Source organism: Mucor mucedo (genome assembly GCF_025094135.1).
Source record: "Mucor mucedo strain NRRL 3635 chromosome Unknown EV154scaffold_12, whole genome shotgun sequence".
Lineage (NCBI taxonomy): Eukaryota > Fungi > Mucoromycota > Mucoromycetes > Mucorales > Mucoraceae > Mucor > Mucor mucedo.
This window is the reverse complement of record NW_026252296.1, coordinates 349,274-362,786: the sequence shown is the minus strand read 5'-3', so window position 1 is coordinate 362,786 and position 13,513 is coordinate 349,274. Positions and strand designations below refer to the sequence as shown.

Sequence of the window (13,513 nt, the reverse complement as noted above, 5' to 3'; positions counted from 1 at the left end):
AAAAAAATAGACAAGCAAATTCAGGTTTTTTTATTGTTAACATTAATTAAGAAAGATGCCCCGTGTTCACGACCTTTGTGCCCGTATTCAGAATGGGTTCCGTGCCAGACTTCAGACGATTGCGATACCCGAGACCAAGATGAATTTGGCCGTGTCAAATATCCTTTACAAGGAAGGCTTTTTATCTTCAGTTACTCGTGGTAATCATATGGCACCTGATCAAGCATATACCCCCACCACCAATGAGAATGTAGCCACTCGACGTCTTTGGCTCTCTCTCAAGTACAAGGAAAATAACCCTGCCTTGTCCAGCTTATCACTTATCAGCAAGCCTTCAAAGAAGGTTCACTTTACTGTCAACGAGTTGAAGAATGTCGCCAGTGGTAGAAGAGCTCAATTCATCAAGCCTCTTCAACCTGGAGAAATCGCTATTGTCAACACTAACCGTGGTGTGTTGGAAGTCCAAGAGGCTATCGAAAAGAATGTGGGTGGTGAGCTTATCTGCCGTGCATCCTAATTTTTGACGTTTACCTAAAAATAAACAAAATAAAAAAAAAAACTAGATTTGTATCATACTTGACCTGATTATTATTATACAACTGTGAGAAAAAAGAAAGAAAGTAACTTCCCACACCCACGCTAATGTCAAATACTAGTATTTGACAAGCATAGCATAGCATCGCAAGAGAGCTGAATGATAGAAAAAAAAAAGATATATAAAGAGTGAAGTTTCTGCAAAGTAATTTTTTTTTCTTCACTCTAATAAAGTATCAAACAATGTCTACTCAACAAACCATCTCTACCTCTAAGCAAATCTGTGTCATCACCAATGTTGACTCTCTTCTCGGTTACGCTTTAGCTTACCGCTTTTTGGAAGCCATCCGCAACAATGAAGATCCCGAAGCCCAAGGTATGCGCAAGCTTCGTATTCTTTGTCGTGAAAGCCGTGGTCTTGGTTTGAAGCGTCTCGAAGAAATGGGTGCTGAAATTCAAGAAGTCAATTACAAGGAAGAAAAGAAGCTCGGTGAAGCTTTGCGCAATGTTCATAGTGTCATTCTTATCCCCGAGAACTCTTCTGATCGTCTCAAGGAAGCCGAGAACTTGATCAAGGCTGCTAAGCAACAAGAAGTTGAGCATTTCGGCTTGATGTCCATGTAAGACAAATTGTGATTGTGTAACACTCCATTATGTAACTAACATTTTTCCCCTATTATTTTTTAAGTGTCGGTGTTGATCGTGTTCACCAAAATGAAGATGCCAATTCTAACGAGTTCCGTAACTTGAAGGAGTATCATCAAATCGAAAAGAAGGTCAAGGAAACCTTTGGTGGTGATAAGCATTGTATCTGTCGTCATCAAATCTTTAACCAAGTCTACTACTTTTTGGCTCCTCAAATTGAAGGCGAGAACAAGTTCCCTGTTCCTGTCAAGAAGGACTGTAAGTGGGGTTCAGTCAACATGATTGATGTCGTTGAAGCTGTTTACCGTTTGGCCCGCAAGCAACATCAGCAACAACGTAACGGTAAGGATGTTGATACCTTCTACCACAAGAATGTCTATGATTTCACCATGCCTCGTACTTTGAATGGTCAAGATATGGCTCGTGAAGTTGGTCAAGGTTTGGGTCGTGAAGATCTTCAATTTGAACAAGTCTCTGATCAAGATTTCAAGAAGCAACTTGAGCGCATGAGAGAGGACCGTCGTTTCAAAGACCGCACTGATAATAACGGTAAGATCGAAGAAGGTCGTGACGGTTGGTGGTCTGTTCCTATCGGCAAGTTCCTTAACGAACAAAACATTGAAACCATGATGGAGTTCTGGAGATTGGCTAACAAGGGTCAACAAGATAACAGCTCCGATGATCTCAAAAAGATTTTGGAACGTCATCCTCAAGGCCTCAAGGAGTATTTCAAGACCAACCGTGAGCAATTCAAGCAATTCAAGTAAATTCTTTACTATTGCTTAAACAATTCTTTATAGTATTGTTTGTTATAAAAAAAAAATAATAAAAAAAAAGCTTCTTTTTTTTGTTCTATAATACTCTTTAAGTGTGTTTCAAATTAGGATGTCAATGACGACATTGTCACACAATATATGTAATCTCCGCTTTTCTTTCCTTCCTTTTTTTAATAGCGTCACAAAGACAAAGGGCCCTATTTTTTTTTATAATTTTTTCTTCTTTTTTTTTCTTTCTTCTACTTAATCTTCCAATGAGCTTGACTTTTGAGTCACCAACAAGAGGAGGGAATGAAGCGTATTTTACGCCCTTAAATATGCCAACCATTCACACCAACACTACGGCAACCGAAGAAACTAGCACGAACACACCTTATTACACTGCTCCTATTAATCCTGGTCTTCATCAAGACTTTTTAAATGCGATTCAAGCACGTCATTCTACACAACCTACCGTACTCTCTGCTGTTGCTAGTCCCACCAGAGCTGACGTTGGCTTCTCTTTAAACATGGGCTCACTGGCTCATCGTAGACAACCACCTTCCTTAAACAACAGTCCAGTTGCAGCTCCCTTGGAAGCCAACGCACTGGCCCAGTTACTACTAGCTTATAAGGACAAGTCTCACCTGCTTCTTTTACTGGACGTACGCTCATTTGTCCAGTTCTCGCATTCCAAAATTCGTACTGCCATCAACATTTCTATACCCAATACCATCTTGAAGAGACCTACATTCACGCTGGATAAAGTGTATGAGGCCATTGTATTGGAGGAGTCTCGTGAAAAGCTTAAAACATGGTCTACTGTCGAAACTATCGTCTTTTACGATCAACAGTCGCAATTGTTACAGGAGAATTCCGCCTCTGCTTATTTGGCCTCTAAACTGATCCGTGCCGGTTTCAAGGGCCAGTTAAACTATCTTAAGGGTATGTTTTTTATATAGTTTATAATTAACAAATACTTACATTTTTCTTTACACGGTAATAGGTGGTTTTGAGGCGTTTGCAAATACTCACAAGGAGTATTGCGAAAGTACACTGTCACCAAGTTCATTCCAGCAACAACAACGTTTGATGATGGCTTCTGCGTTAGGACCACCTACGGACGGCGGATTTAATCTGTCGAGTGCAGCATTGAAAGGAGGTCGACCCAAATTGCGGTTAAATAACCTGCCAATGGCCACACCTTCTTTGGGACCTTTTACGGCTCCCATGCCTCAATTTGAAAACCAAGCATTCAATCCCTTCTTTTCCAATATCCGTCAAAACATGGAGCTGTCACATGGACCCATTCGTGAACGTTTTCCTGTTCGTCTGCCAAGCAAGTGTAACATGGTCGATCCTACAAGGTTGATTCAAGCTACAGATTCCGTGCCACGCTGTGTTGCAGGAGGTCACATGGAAAACGGGCTCTTTCAAGCTCCGGGTTGGTTACATGAGACCGTTCAAGAAAACGGTGCACAAATCCTCGCCGAGACCTACGAAGTACGTGCAACAGAACAATTTTTTTTTTTTTTTTTTTTTCATTATCTAACTTTTTTCATTATTTAGAAATTAGAGAGGACAGAACAGCGTAGACTACAAAATATCATGCATTTCCACTCCAAACATACAGACAATCCTGCTGAATTCCCCTTTAGTATTGTTGCTGGTATTGAAATGGGTGCATTGAACAGATATACCAACATCTGGCCTTTTGGTAAGCAATCCCCATGGTATTACCTGTACTCTACTTTTCTAACCTTAATTTAAATCATTACAGAGTATACGCGTGTTAAAATCCGTCAGCATGGCGTGTCTGATTACATTAACGCAAGTTATGTGCAATACATCGAAAGCAACGACACCGTATCTGATGCACGTCCTGATGGCGTGGATACGGAAACGGTAAAGATCATGAAGACGTGTGGTACAGGAGAAAATACGCAACCGTACCGTCGATATATATCCACACAGGGACCTTTGCCTGCCACCTTTAATGATTTCTGGCAAGTGGTTTGGGAGCAAAACTCCCGTGTATTGGTGATGCTTACCAAGGAAGAAGAAATGAACAAGATCAAGTGTCATCGTTACTGGCCAAGCACTGTCAATGCCCCAATACAATATGGTGATGTCACCATCACCTTGACAGAGGAAACTGTGAGACCTGTGTTAAAGATAAAGGGCGATGATCAACCCTTAAACCCCGATGATGTAGTCATTGTACGTGCCCTGAAATTGTCAAGACTGGGTGAAGAGCGACATGTGACTCATTTGCAGTATACCGGTTGGATGGATTTCGGTGTCCCTGACAACCCATTAGGTACACTGCAAATTATTCAAATGGCTGACGAGGCACAGGCTGTGTATGAGAGTGCGGGTCCCATGATTGTACATTGTTCTGCTGGCTGTGGTCGTTCTGGCGCTTTCTGTGCCATTGACACTGTGCTGTATCGCATCTCCATGGATAAGGATTTAGCTGATATGCGTGATATTTTGTTGCAAACCATTTCAAAATTCAGAGAGCAACGTCTCAGTATGGTGCAAACTCTAAGACAATTCGTGTTTTGTTATGAAGCTATTTGGTGGTGGTTTCTTGGTCATGGTTTAGAGAAATCCGTAGATGTCATGGACACTTCATCCTAAAGTGACATGCAAAAGAGAAAGAAAAAGGAAAAAAAAATATATATACACATATACACACAGCTTTCTTTTTTTTTTTTTATGTAGTAGAATTCCAGCGAATAATTCGTCTTTTACTCGTCTTTTTATGTTTTAAATCGTGTTTAATATCGTGGGGTATGGAGCGAAAAGTAGCATGGTCAATGATATGAGAAAAGGGAGAAAGGGTATAGTGAACTGTTGTGAGATGCGCCAATTGTTTGGGTAAACATGTTGTCTCTTCATGAATATGTTGTTCGAACCCGTAAAGTTCGTTTAAAGTGGACAGATTGGCAGCAGTAATGGGAATGCTCCCATCCGTTGGAGAGGAAACACCACTGGCAATATAGATATTTTTCTTTTGCAAGTGACGTTTGCTCAGGTTATGAATCATACTGGGTAAATCCTCTCTCAACAACACTCTTAACTGTTCTTCAATTTCACGTTGCAAGTAACTACGTACACTGGTTACACTATCAAAGGTGGATCCTACCTTGATACTGGTGAATGGGTCATTTTTAAACACCAGTGTAATTCCCTTGGTTCCTGATACTACCAATACGATAATTCCAGTCAGTTTTAATTCGCTGATGCTTAGCAGTATTGGCACAATCAATGGTTGATCTGCTGCTAGTACCGGGCGAGTGTGTCGGGGTAAATCAGACTTTTTGTGCATCGGATTTGCCTTTTTTTTTTTGTAATTCGTTTTTTAAGATCACGATATGTATATATACATGATATTATTTAACTTACTTGAACTTTGGTTTGGATGACAAGAGAGGCATCGCCTGCATAAGTCAACTTGAACATGCCACGAAATTTGTCTGTAGAGAGTTCACCTACCTCTAATATTTCCAAGTCAGGCGCCTACTTTTTAAAAATTAGTTACCCATATCTGTTTATCCTTCTCTATTTCGCTTCTTACGGTAGTACCCATATTTAATTGGGTCACAGATATATGATCCACAATATTGCGAGGTTTGGTACCTTTATTTAAGGCTGTTTCCAATTGTGCTTTGGCTTCATTACAGAAATCAGCATCAAAGTCTGGCCAATTGAACCGAAATGCCATTATATGTTTGAAAGAAAAGGGGGCCCTTTATATTTGTGTTTTAGTTGAACGAGGTAATATTGCGTCACAAGAAAAATAAAAAGATAAAGAGAGAAGAGGTCCCTTAATTTACACGTGCTAGGACCCGATGATGGTCTGAGCGCAGTGTATGTAGACCGCATGAAAAGACTTTAAACTCCGTCTGACAACACACGATAAAATGTGGGACCCCATGTGTTAAATCTGATGTGGGGAACAAGGTAATTTTTTTTTTGTGAGATATACATGATTTTTATTGTCATTTATTTTTTAATTGTTCTATACAAGGGGTTTTTTTTTATATAATAAAGAGAGAAAGATTTACCATCCACGCTTGGCGAACTTTTCGTTTTCTTGTAAATCATCCAAGTTGATACCAACCATGGCCTCACCGAGGTTCTCAGAGACCTCAGCCAAAACCTTGGCATCGTTGAAGTGAGTGACAGCTTGAACGATAGCCTTGGCACGCTTAGATGGGTCACCGGACTTGAAGATACCAGAACCCACAAAGACACCATCACAACCCAATTGCTACAGATAAAAAATAAAAATGAGTATCACAACAGATCGGGGAGTTTAAAACCAATCTATAAAAAAAAAATTACCATCATGAGAGCAGCATCGGCAGGGGTGGCAACACCACCAGCAGCAAAGTTAACAACGGGAAGACGGCCCAACTTGGCAGTTTCCTTGAGCAAGTTGTAAGGAGCTTGAATGTCCTTGGCGTAAGCATAGAGTTCTTCATCAGTCATGACAGAGGCGCGACGGATCTCGGCAGTGACGGTACGAATGTGACGAACGGCTTCAACAACGTTACCAGTACCAGCTTCACCCTTGGTACGGATCATAGCAGCACCTTCGTTAATACGACGCAAAGCTTCACCGAGGTTCTTGGCACCACAGACATAAGGAATCTTGAAGTTGTGCTTGTTGATGTGGTTGGATTCATCAGCAGGGGTCAAAACTTCAGATTCATCAATATAATCAACACCAATAGATTCAATGATTTGTGCCTCAACAAAGTGACCAATACGGACCTTGGCCATGACAGGAATAGTGACAGCTTCCATGATTTCCTTGATCATTTGAGGATCAGACATACGAGCAACACCACCGTTCTTACGGATATCGGCGGGGACACGCTCTAAGGCCATAACAGCACAGGCACCAGCTTCTTCAGCAATTCTGGCTTGTTCAGCATTGATAACATCCATAATAACACCACCCTTTGATTATTATCATTATTAGTCATCCTAACTACCCTCAGTGACTCATAATTCCTTACCTTCAACATTTGAGCCAAACCAGCCTTGATGCTGTAAGATTGTCCATCAGAACCGTTCTCTTCGGTCTTGGTAGAGTGGAGGTTAGCAGGGACAGCAAAGGCAGACATCTTCTTTATATTTTTTTTTTAAAATAAAGTGTTGAAAAAAAAAAGAGGAAAAAGTGTCAAAAAAATAAAAAAGGTTTTTGTACTTTGCTCGCACCTTTGGTCCCTCCGTCCTCATTGGCCTGAATTCACGTGATTGTGTGAAACGAATTTTGAGGCAATCTGAGTCACCCAAAAGAGTGCAAAAAAAAAAAAAATATATGAAATACAAACTCCTGTAGATCTATGATCTGATCTTTTTTTTTTTTTTGAATGAAAGCAGTAACATTTTACCATAAAAATGAGACACGCGAATTATTTCTCACGCGTTAACCATAAACCCCATTTAAGCTTTTTTTTAACTGCGAAAAGGTTTTTCCCACTGCTTTTCCCGGTAACACGGGTTTAAGCGAGAAAAATGAGTTTTTTCTCTGCGCTTTAAATAAAAAAAATCTTTCAATCAACACGGGTTTCTACGTCATTCTATCTGTGTGATTTGTGTCTGTGTGCTTACATGTAAAACATTTTTTTTTTTTTTATTACAGATATAACACTTTAAATGATGGAGAATGCTCAACATGAGACGACCACACATGTCGATAAATCAAATATTCGTGGTCCCAATAATACCCTTAGAATTATCTTTCTGACCTTGTGTCTCGCCGGGTAAAACATGTACAGAGAAAAGAGTTGCATAATTTCCCTCCCAATGCTCAACACACACACTTTTTTATGTTTCTTTTCTTAGACTTCAATTCACATGTAAGCTCTCTACAAGTTGTTTCTCGCGCATTCTCTTCTTCTTTTCTTTTCTTTTACGTGATTAACACTCCCCTCTTCAACCCCATCTCTTTTTCATTTAGGGACTGTTGAAATGGCTTATGGTAAAACTACACACTCATACTTTCAGCTTCACCGTGATAATAACCAGATTATTTTAGGCACGCCTTATTTATTATCACTGGGTCTTTCCAAATCAAATATGTCTCTAGTATGGATTGCTGGTCCCCTATCAGGTAATAGAAAGCAAAATAAAAGTATAATATTCTAAAAAAGTAACACTGTGTGGAAAAGGCCTGATTATGCAACCTGTGGTCGGGGTTATATCAGATAGCTGTAAATCAAAATGGGGTAGACGAAGGCCGTTTTTAGTAGGCGGTAGTATCATTGTCGTCCTCAGTTTACTCGTCATTGGTTGGACACGCGAGATCACTCACCTCTTAACAAGGTCGGATTCAGGCAGTCTATTTAAAACAGTCTCCATTGTCATTGCTATTGCCTCAATCTATGTCTTGGATTTCAGTGTGAATTGCGGTAAGTTCTTAAAAGATGGGAGATATACTTTTACTAAGTAGGCATGATAGTACAAGCATCGTGTAGAGCATTGATTGTGGATGCATTACCCACTTCGCAACAAGAAGATGGAACAGCATGGGCAGGACGGATGGTAGGATTGGGTAGTGTAGCAGGTTACTTTATGGGTTATGCGGATCTTGTCAAGCTCTTTCCGTTCTTTGGCAACACTCAACTCAAAGTGCTTTGTGTGTTCGCGGTATTTGTATTAATGTTGTGTAATTTTATTACGTGTTATGCCGTAAGGGAGAGAGTGCATGTAGATGATAAGGTGACAGGTTCCGTCTACCAAGTCTTTGCAGATATTTTCCATCATATATGGCATCTACCAGCACCCATTCAAACTATATGTAATGTTCAATTCTTTGCGTGGATTGGCTGGTTTCCGTTCCTGTTCTATTCAACTACATGGGTAGCAGAGATATTTGAAAGAAACCTTACAGAAGAAATGCAGGATCCCGTAGGGCAGGCCACCCGAGCTGGTTCCTTTGCGTTCTTGATCTTTTCTCTCATCTCATTATCAGCCTCTTTTATTATTCCACTGATTGTCACACCTTCAGACCCAAATGCACAAGACACTGTGTGGTTTGGTAAGAAGGAATACACTCTAAGATTTATGAGATGGAAATGGTTGACTTTACCACGTGCTTGGACCGCAAGTCATTTCATCTTTTGTATCTCCATGATGTCCACATTGTTTGTTTCCGATGTCACAGCAGCTGCTATTGTCATTGGATGTTGTGGTGTAAGTTGGGCTATTTCCATGTGGGCACCCTTTTCCTTGTTGGGAGAATACGTATCAGCACAGGAAGCTCGTCATGGCATCTATCAACCTGTCGACACAGAAGAAGAAATTGAAATGTTGGGTGTAGGTCAAACTTTGCCGTCGCCAGAACAAGAAGAAGAAGAAGAAGAAGAGGGAGGAGAGGAAAAGTCTGAGTCTCCTGCTGCTGGTGTTCTTTTGGGCATTCACAACATGTACATCGTCTTGCCTCAATTCTTAGTGACCTTCCTCAGTAGTTTTATCTTTCGTCTGTTTGATACCGTCGATAACAAAACTGATACCATTGGCTTGGTGTTACGTATAGGTGCTGTCATGGCGGGTGTGGCAGGTTTTATCAGCCATCGCACTACCACCTGATGATACCTTAATAAATCTTTCTTTTTTAAAAAAATTTAACAAAGAAAGGCCTAGAGTATTTCTCGTGCATATTGTATACTACATAATAAATATTTTATTATTACTGTGATCAATATAATCAATTATGATGCTTTAAAGTGAGATAAACAATACAATTATACGGGTTTATTGTGTATAGTTGCATATGTAAATCACATTCATTTAATCAGACTTGATTGTTTTATCTGCATACCTTTATTGATTTCTGATATGTATATATATAAACATAGCACCTGCTGACATTGGGAACTGATACTACGAGTATTGAATATTTCTTGTTTAGCGTAAAAGATAAAAAAAAAAATTGAGTGACAAACTGGCTTTCTTTATTAAAATAAAAATCGTGAAGGTCTCTAACAAAGAATTAGAACAACTTTATTCAGTTAAGCTGCCAATAAGATACAGCTGTCAGTCGGAGTAAAGCATTTTGATGACGTACTTGTTTTTTATTTTAAAAGACCTATTAAGAAGAAATTTTCTCACTTTTTTTTTTTTCTCTTCTAGCATATTTTTTTTTTCTACAACTAAAATACATATATAGCTTTTTTTTTTTCTTCTTTTCCTTTCTTTTCCAATACTTTTGAATCGGTTTTTTTATATTATTATTATATCAAAATGGGAGATTATGAAAGAGCAGCCAGTCCCATGGTAAATAAATAAGAGAGAGAAAAAAGAAAAAAAAAAACCTCAACATTTATGAAAGAAAATAGGGAGTTGTAAAATAATTAAACTGAAAAATAACATAGGACACCTTCGAAAGACCTGTAAAGGCAGAGGAGCATATTGAGGCCAGACGTGATCGTTCAATTTCTCGTTCTCGCAGTCGATCCAGATCACCTAAACGTGAGGTACGTGACTCTCGTAGTCTTTCGCGTTCTCCTCCCCGTCGCAGTACTTCTCGTCGTCATTCTCCTGACCGTCGTAGTAGCAGACGTCGTGCTTCTCCTTCCCCATCCAGAAGCAGAGATCGTAGAAGAAGAAGGTAATTGTCAATGTATAGATTAGCCTTTTTTTTTTTACTCTCTCAGTCAGCTTTACTAACTTTCGAGTAGTATCTCTCCTCGTCGCCGCAGTCGTAGTCCCCGTCATCGTCGTCGTTCTCCTCTCCCCGTTGTCCCTCGTGGCTTGAGCGGTGGAAGATTGGAGGCAAATAAGGAATTCCATGGCACCAGAGTAAGTTTGATTTTACCTTTGATTTTTATTTTATCAGTATAGTTGATTTATAAAAATAACAAATAGGATGAGCCTGAGATGTCCAATATTCTTGGTGTTTTTGGCTTGAGTTTGAGAACAAGAGAGATTGATTTGGAAGAAGTGTTCCGTGAGTTTGGCACAATTGAAAAGGTGACTATTGTCTATGACCACCGAGTAAGTATTTGTAATGTGTATGTGTGTGACGAGAAACTGACATTTTTTAAATGATAATAGAGCAACCGATCCAGAGGTTTTGGTTTTGTTTACTTTAAAGATCAAACAGAGGCTACTCGTGCACGCGATGCTTTAAATGGCATGGATATTGACGACCGTAAGATTCGTGTTGATTACTCAGTCACTCATCGTCCTCACACACCCACACCCGGTGAATACATGGGCGAGCGAAAGATGAGCCATGATAATGGCCGGGATGATCGTCGAGGTGGTGGATATGACCGTGATCGTAGATCCAACAGCTTTAGAGATAGAGGACGTCGCAGAAGTCGTTCTCGTTCTCCTGAAAGACGTAGAAGATACTACCGTTCCAGAAGCAGATCTTGGTCCCGCTAAAGCAAAATAAAAGGCTTTCTCATTTAGCTGTTTATCCCCCCACAAGCATCCAATTTTCAAATCTTCAAATTACTCTACTGCCTTCTCAAAGCGTCAAAAAATCCAAAAAAAAATAAAAATCCCAAAATCCCTCTCCACTCAAACTCAAAAAAAAAAAGTTATATTGTCTTCAAGTGTTTAATTAAGAAAACGCCCTGTATAAGCCCTTCCGTCTTTATCCCCCTTGCAAGGAGTCAAATACATATTTTATTAGAATTCAAAGCTACGGTAACAATTCACATTATGACGCACACACTAATTATTACTTTTTTATCGCACAGGTTCATCAGAACACAAGGAAACTCTTAAAGCAGGTTTGTTAATCATCACCTTTTTTTTTATTTAAATAAACGGTCTGTGTCAAAAAATAAAAAAATATAAAAAAAGGATATTAGGGGGTTTTGTACTACTGTACTGTACAAAGGGGAGTGTATAATAAAAAAAATAAAAAAGATGGAGATGGAGATGTCAATGCTCATGCTAAGAAAAAATATTTATTATATACACATGAACTCTAATATTCTAACTATGCGTGACCCAAGCCAAAACCAACCAAGGGGATCCATAACAAGATGACACTGACAACGGGAATGGTCAAATTATCATCCAATCCAAAGAGATTGCTGATACCTTCGGAAAAGGCAGCCACCAGACCACCATACAGACTCAAGACACTCAATGGAACGGGACTTGTAGATGGTTGGTATGACAACGGGTAACGTGCCAACGGACCAAAATACATCCAAGTCACCATGGTACCCACCACTGCGGCACCCAAACTTCCTGCCAACGATTTACCACCGTATTGTGGTGTATATTTACCCCACAGACGACCACAGATACTGGCTGTAGGGTCTGTCCATGAGAGATAGATAATCGAAAGTGCTGCAATATCAATTGGAAAGAAATAAATGACAATCACACAACCTATTGTTTTAATGAAGGGGAGTTTGTAAAAAAAAAAAAAAAAAAAAAAAAAAAAAAAAAAAAAAAAAAAAAAAAAATTAGTACGATTTCCTTGTGATTAAGTCATCATCATTACCAAGCAGATAGTAGACAACACCATTGACTCTGTTCTTGACTTCGGAGGGTCGCATAAGCGGGCCTAAAACGTAACAATAGATTCGGTTGAACCACTCTGCGTTAAAACGCAACACTTCGGCAGATCCCACCACACACAGCATGGCAGTTAAAATAGGGTAAACGTCACTTGCTTCCACACCTCCCATAATTATGTATAAAACAAAGAAGCCTACAAGATAAACTGTGTCAGTCATCGGCTTCCATGTTGACATGCGAATTTTTTTGTTTTGTTTTGTTTTACCTATACTGTAATGGAATGTCTTACGAGGAATCTCCCAGCTGCCTTTCGTTGGCACATGAGAGTACTTTTTATCTAGGGATGCTTGTTCTTTACTCATGTAATGTATGAAAGAGTGAATAAAAAGATAACACTTTTTAAAATGACATTTTTTAAATATAAATCTATTTTGAATGCACACAATCATAAACCCCGCTGCGCGCGACACTAAAAAAAGGCATTATTTTTGTGCTAGTGTTATTCTTTTTTTAATTTTTAATCCTTTAACACTATGAATCGCTACGTTAGATTGTCATTATTCACAAAGTCTTTTAACAGACAGAACTTATTACGAGGCAAGTATATTAAGAGCAAAATAAAAATAAATATACTGATAAAAAAGACGTGCAGTGAGACCATTTTCAATGGCCACGACGGAAACAATAGACATGGAAGGATCCATGAACAAGATTGAAGAATTATTCAGCGCCGCCAAAGACGAGGTAAAAATGAAAAGCAGCTGAAAATCATGCCATATCTGCTCACGCGTACATTTCTTTATATATGTAGTTGGAATATGCAGATGAATCACAAGGATCTGTTTACTACCACGAAGATCGTACCACAGCCGAAAAGGCCGTGACGGACGTCTTAAAGGCGTACGAGGATTTTTTGACGGAACTGCCTTCCGATGATATGAGAGACGTTGTCAAGTCCAAGGTTGGAATGAAGATGAGAGAATTGAAAATGACCTTTGATGCATTGCCCGAGGAAGGACATTGATTTATTTTTTTATTATTTATTTATTTATTTATTGGTCGTAGGA

The 13,513-nt window shown here is 39.3% G+C and overlaps 9 protein-coding genes across 9 annotated transcripts; 6 read left to right on the top strand and 3 right to left on the bottom strand.

The window, feature by feature from the left end:
* Positions 1-13: 13 nt before the first annotated feature.
* EV154DRAFT_38094 (30S ribosomal protein S8) lies at positions 14-658 on the top strand. Its single transcript, XM_051595022.1, has one exon. It carries the CDS (start codon positions 56-58, stop codon positions 515-517), a length of 462 nt encoding a protein of 153 aa, XP_051461653.1. The 5' UTR covers positions 14-55; the 3' UTR covers positions 518-658.
* Positions 659-912: 254 nt separating this feature from the next.
* On the top strand, positions 913-1,946 carry EV154DRAFT_536288 (uncharacterized protein; the record flags this gene model as incomplete). Its single annotated transcript, XM_051604126.1, has 2 exons — positions 913-1,154; positions 1,223-1,946. The coding sequence occupies 2 exons, from the start codon at positions 913-915 to the stop codon at positions 1,944-1,946; spliced, it is 966 nt and encodes a 321-aa protein (XP_051461652.1).
* A 263-nt stretch (positions 1,947-2,209) lies between these two features.
* Positions 2,210-4,577, top strand: EV154DRAFT_477677 (protein-tyrosine phosphatase-like protein; the record flags this gene model as incomplete). Its single annotated transcript, XM_051598122.1, has 4 exons — positions 2,210-2,879; positions 2,941-3,437; positions 3,504-3,651; positions 3,715-4,577. 4 exons carry the CDS (start codon positions 2,210-2,212, stop codon positions 4,575-4,577), a joined length of 2,178 nt encoding a protein of 725 aa, XP_051461651.1.
* Positions 4,578-4,947: 370 nt separating this feature from the next.
* Positions 4,948-5,664, bottom strand: EV154DRAFT_407860 (uncharacterized protein; the record flags this gene model as incomplete). The annotated part of the gene is made up of 3 exons (XM_051595347.1): positions 4,948-5,277; positions 5,346-5,459; positions 5,518-5,664. Coding segments are annotated over 3 exons (591 nt in total), but the record flags the coding sequence as incomplete, so codon positions are not given.
* Positions 5,665-5,907: 243 nt separating this feature from the next.
* Positions 5,908-7,192, bottom strand: EV154DRAFT_496348 (pyridoxine biosynthesis protein pyroA). Its single transcript, XM_051600143.1, has 3 exons — positions 6,968-7,192; positions 6,288-6,908; positions 5,908-6,213 (listed from the first exon to the last, which is right to left on the bottom strand). The coding sequence occupies exons 1-3, from the start codon at positions 7,073-7,075 to the stop codon at positions 6,004-6,006; spliced, it is 939 nt and encodes a 312-aa protein (XP_051461649.1). The 5' UTR covers positions 7,076-7,192; the 3' UTR covers positions 5,908-6,003.
* Positions 7,193-7,443: 251 nt separating this feature from the next.
* Positions 7,444-9,654, top strand: EV154DRAFT_496345 (sugar transporter). Its single transcript, XM_051600142.1, has 6 exons — positions 7,444-7,717; positions 7,800-7,813; positions 7,915-7,935; positions 7,993-8,067; positions 8,126-8,365; positions 8,416-9,654. The coding sequence occupies exons 1-6, from the start codon at positions 7,611-7,613 to the stop codon at positions 9,543-9,545; spliced, it is 1,587 nt and encodes a 528-aa protein (XP_051461648.1). The 5' UTR covers positions 7,444-7,610; the 3' UTR covers positions 9,546-9,654.
* Positions 9,655-10,199: 545 nt separating this feature from the next.
* EV154DRAFT_477673 (uncharacterized protein) lies at positions 10,200-11,348 on the top strand (the record flags this gene model as incomplete). The annotated part of the gene is made up of 5 exons (XM_051598121.1): positions 10,200-10,232; positions 10,331-10,566; positions 10,637-10,757; positions 10,824-10,952; positions 11,013-11,348. 5 exons carry the CDS (start codon positions 10,200-10,202, stop codon positions 11,346-11,348), a joined length of 855 nt encoding a protein of 284 aa, XP_051461647.1.
* A 565-nt stretch (positions 11,349-11,913) lies between these two features.
* Positions 11,914-12,882, bottom strand: EV154DRAFT_458279 (phosphatidate cytidylyltransferase; the record flags this gene model as incomplete). Its single annotated transcript, XM_051597439.1, has 3 exons — positions 12,712-12,882; positions 12,430-12,639; positions 11,914-12,314 (listed from the first exon to the last, which is right to left on the bottom strand). Exons 1-3 carry the CDS (start codon positions 12,806-12,808, stop codon positions 11,914-11,916), a joined length of 708 nt encoding a protein of 235 aa, XP_051461646.1. The 5' UTR covers positions 12,809-12,882.
* A 97-nt stretch (positions 12,883-12,979) lies between these two features.
* Positions 12,980-13,470, top strand: EV154DRAFT_477671 (uncharacterized protein; the record flags this gene model as incomplete). The annotated part of the gene is made up of 3 exons (XM_051598120.1): positions 12,980-13,047; positions 13,091-13,190; positions 13,258-13,470. 3 exons carry the CDS (start codon positions 12,980-12,982, stop codon positions 13,468-13,470), a joined length of 381 nt encoding a protein of 126 aa, XP_051461645.1.
* Positions 13,471-13,513: the final 43 nt, after the last annotated feature.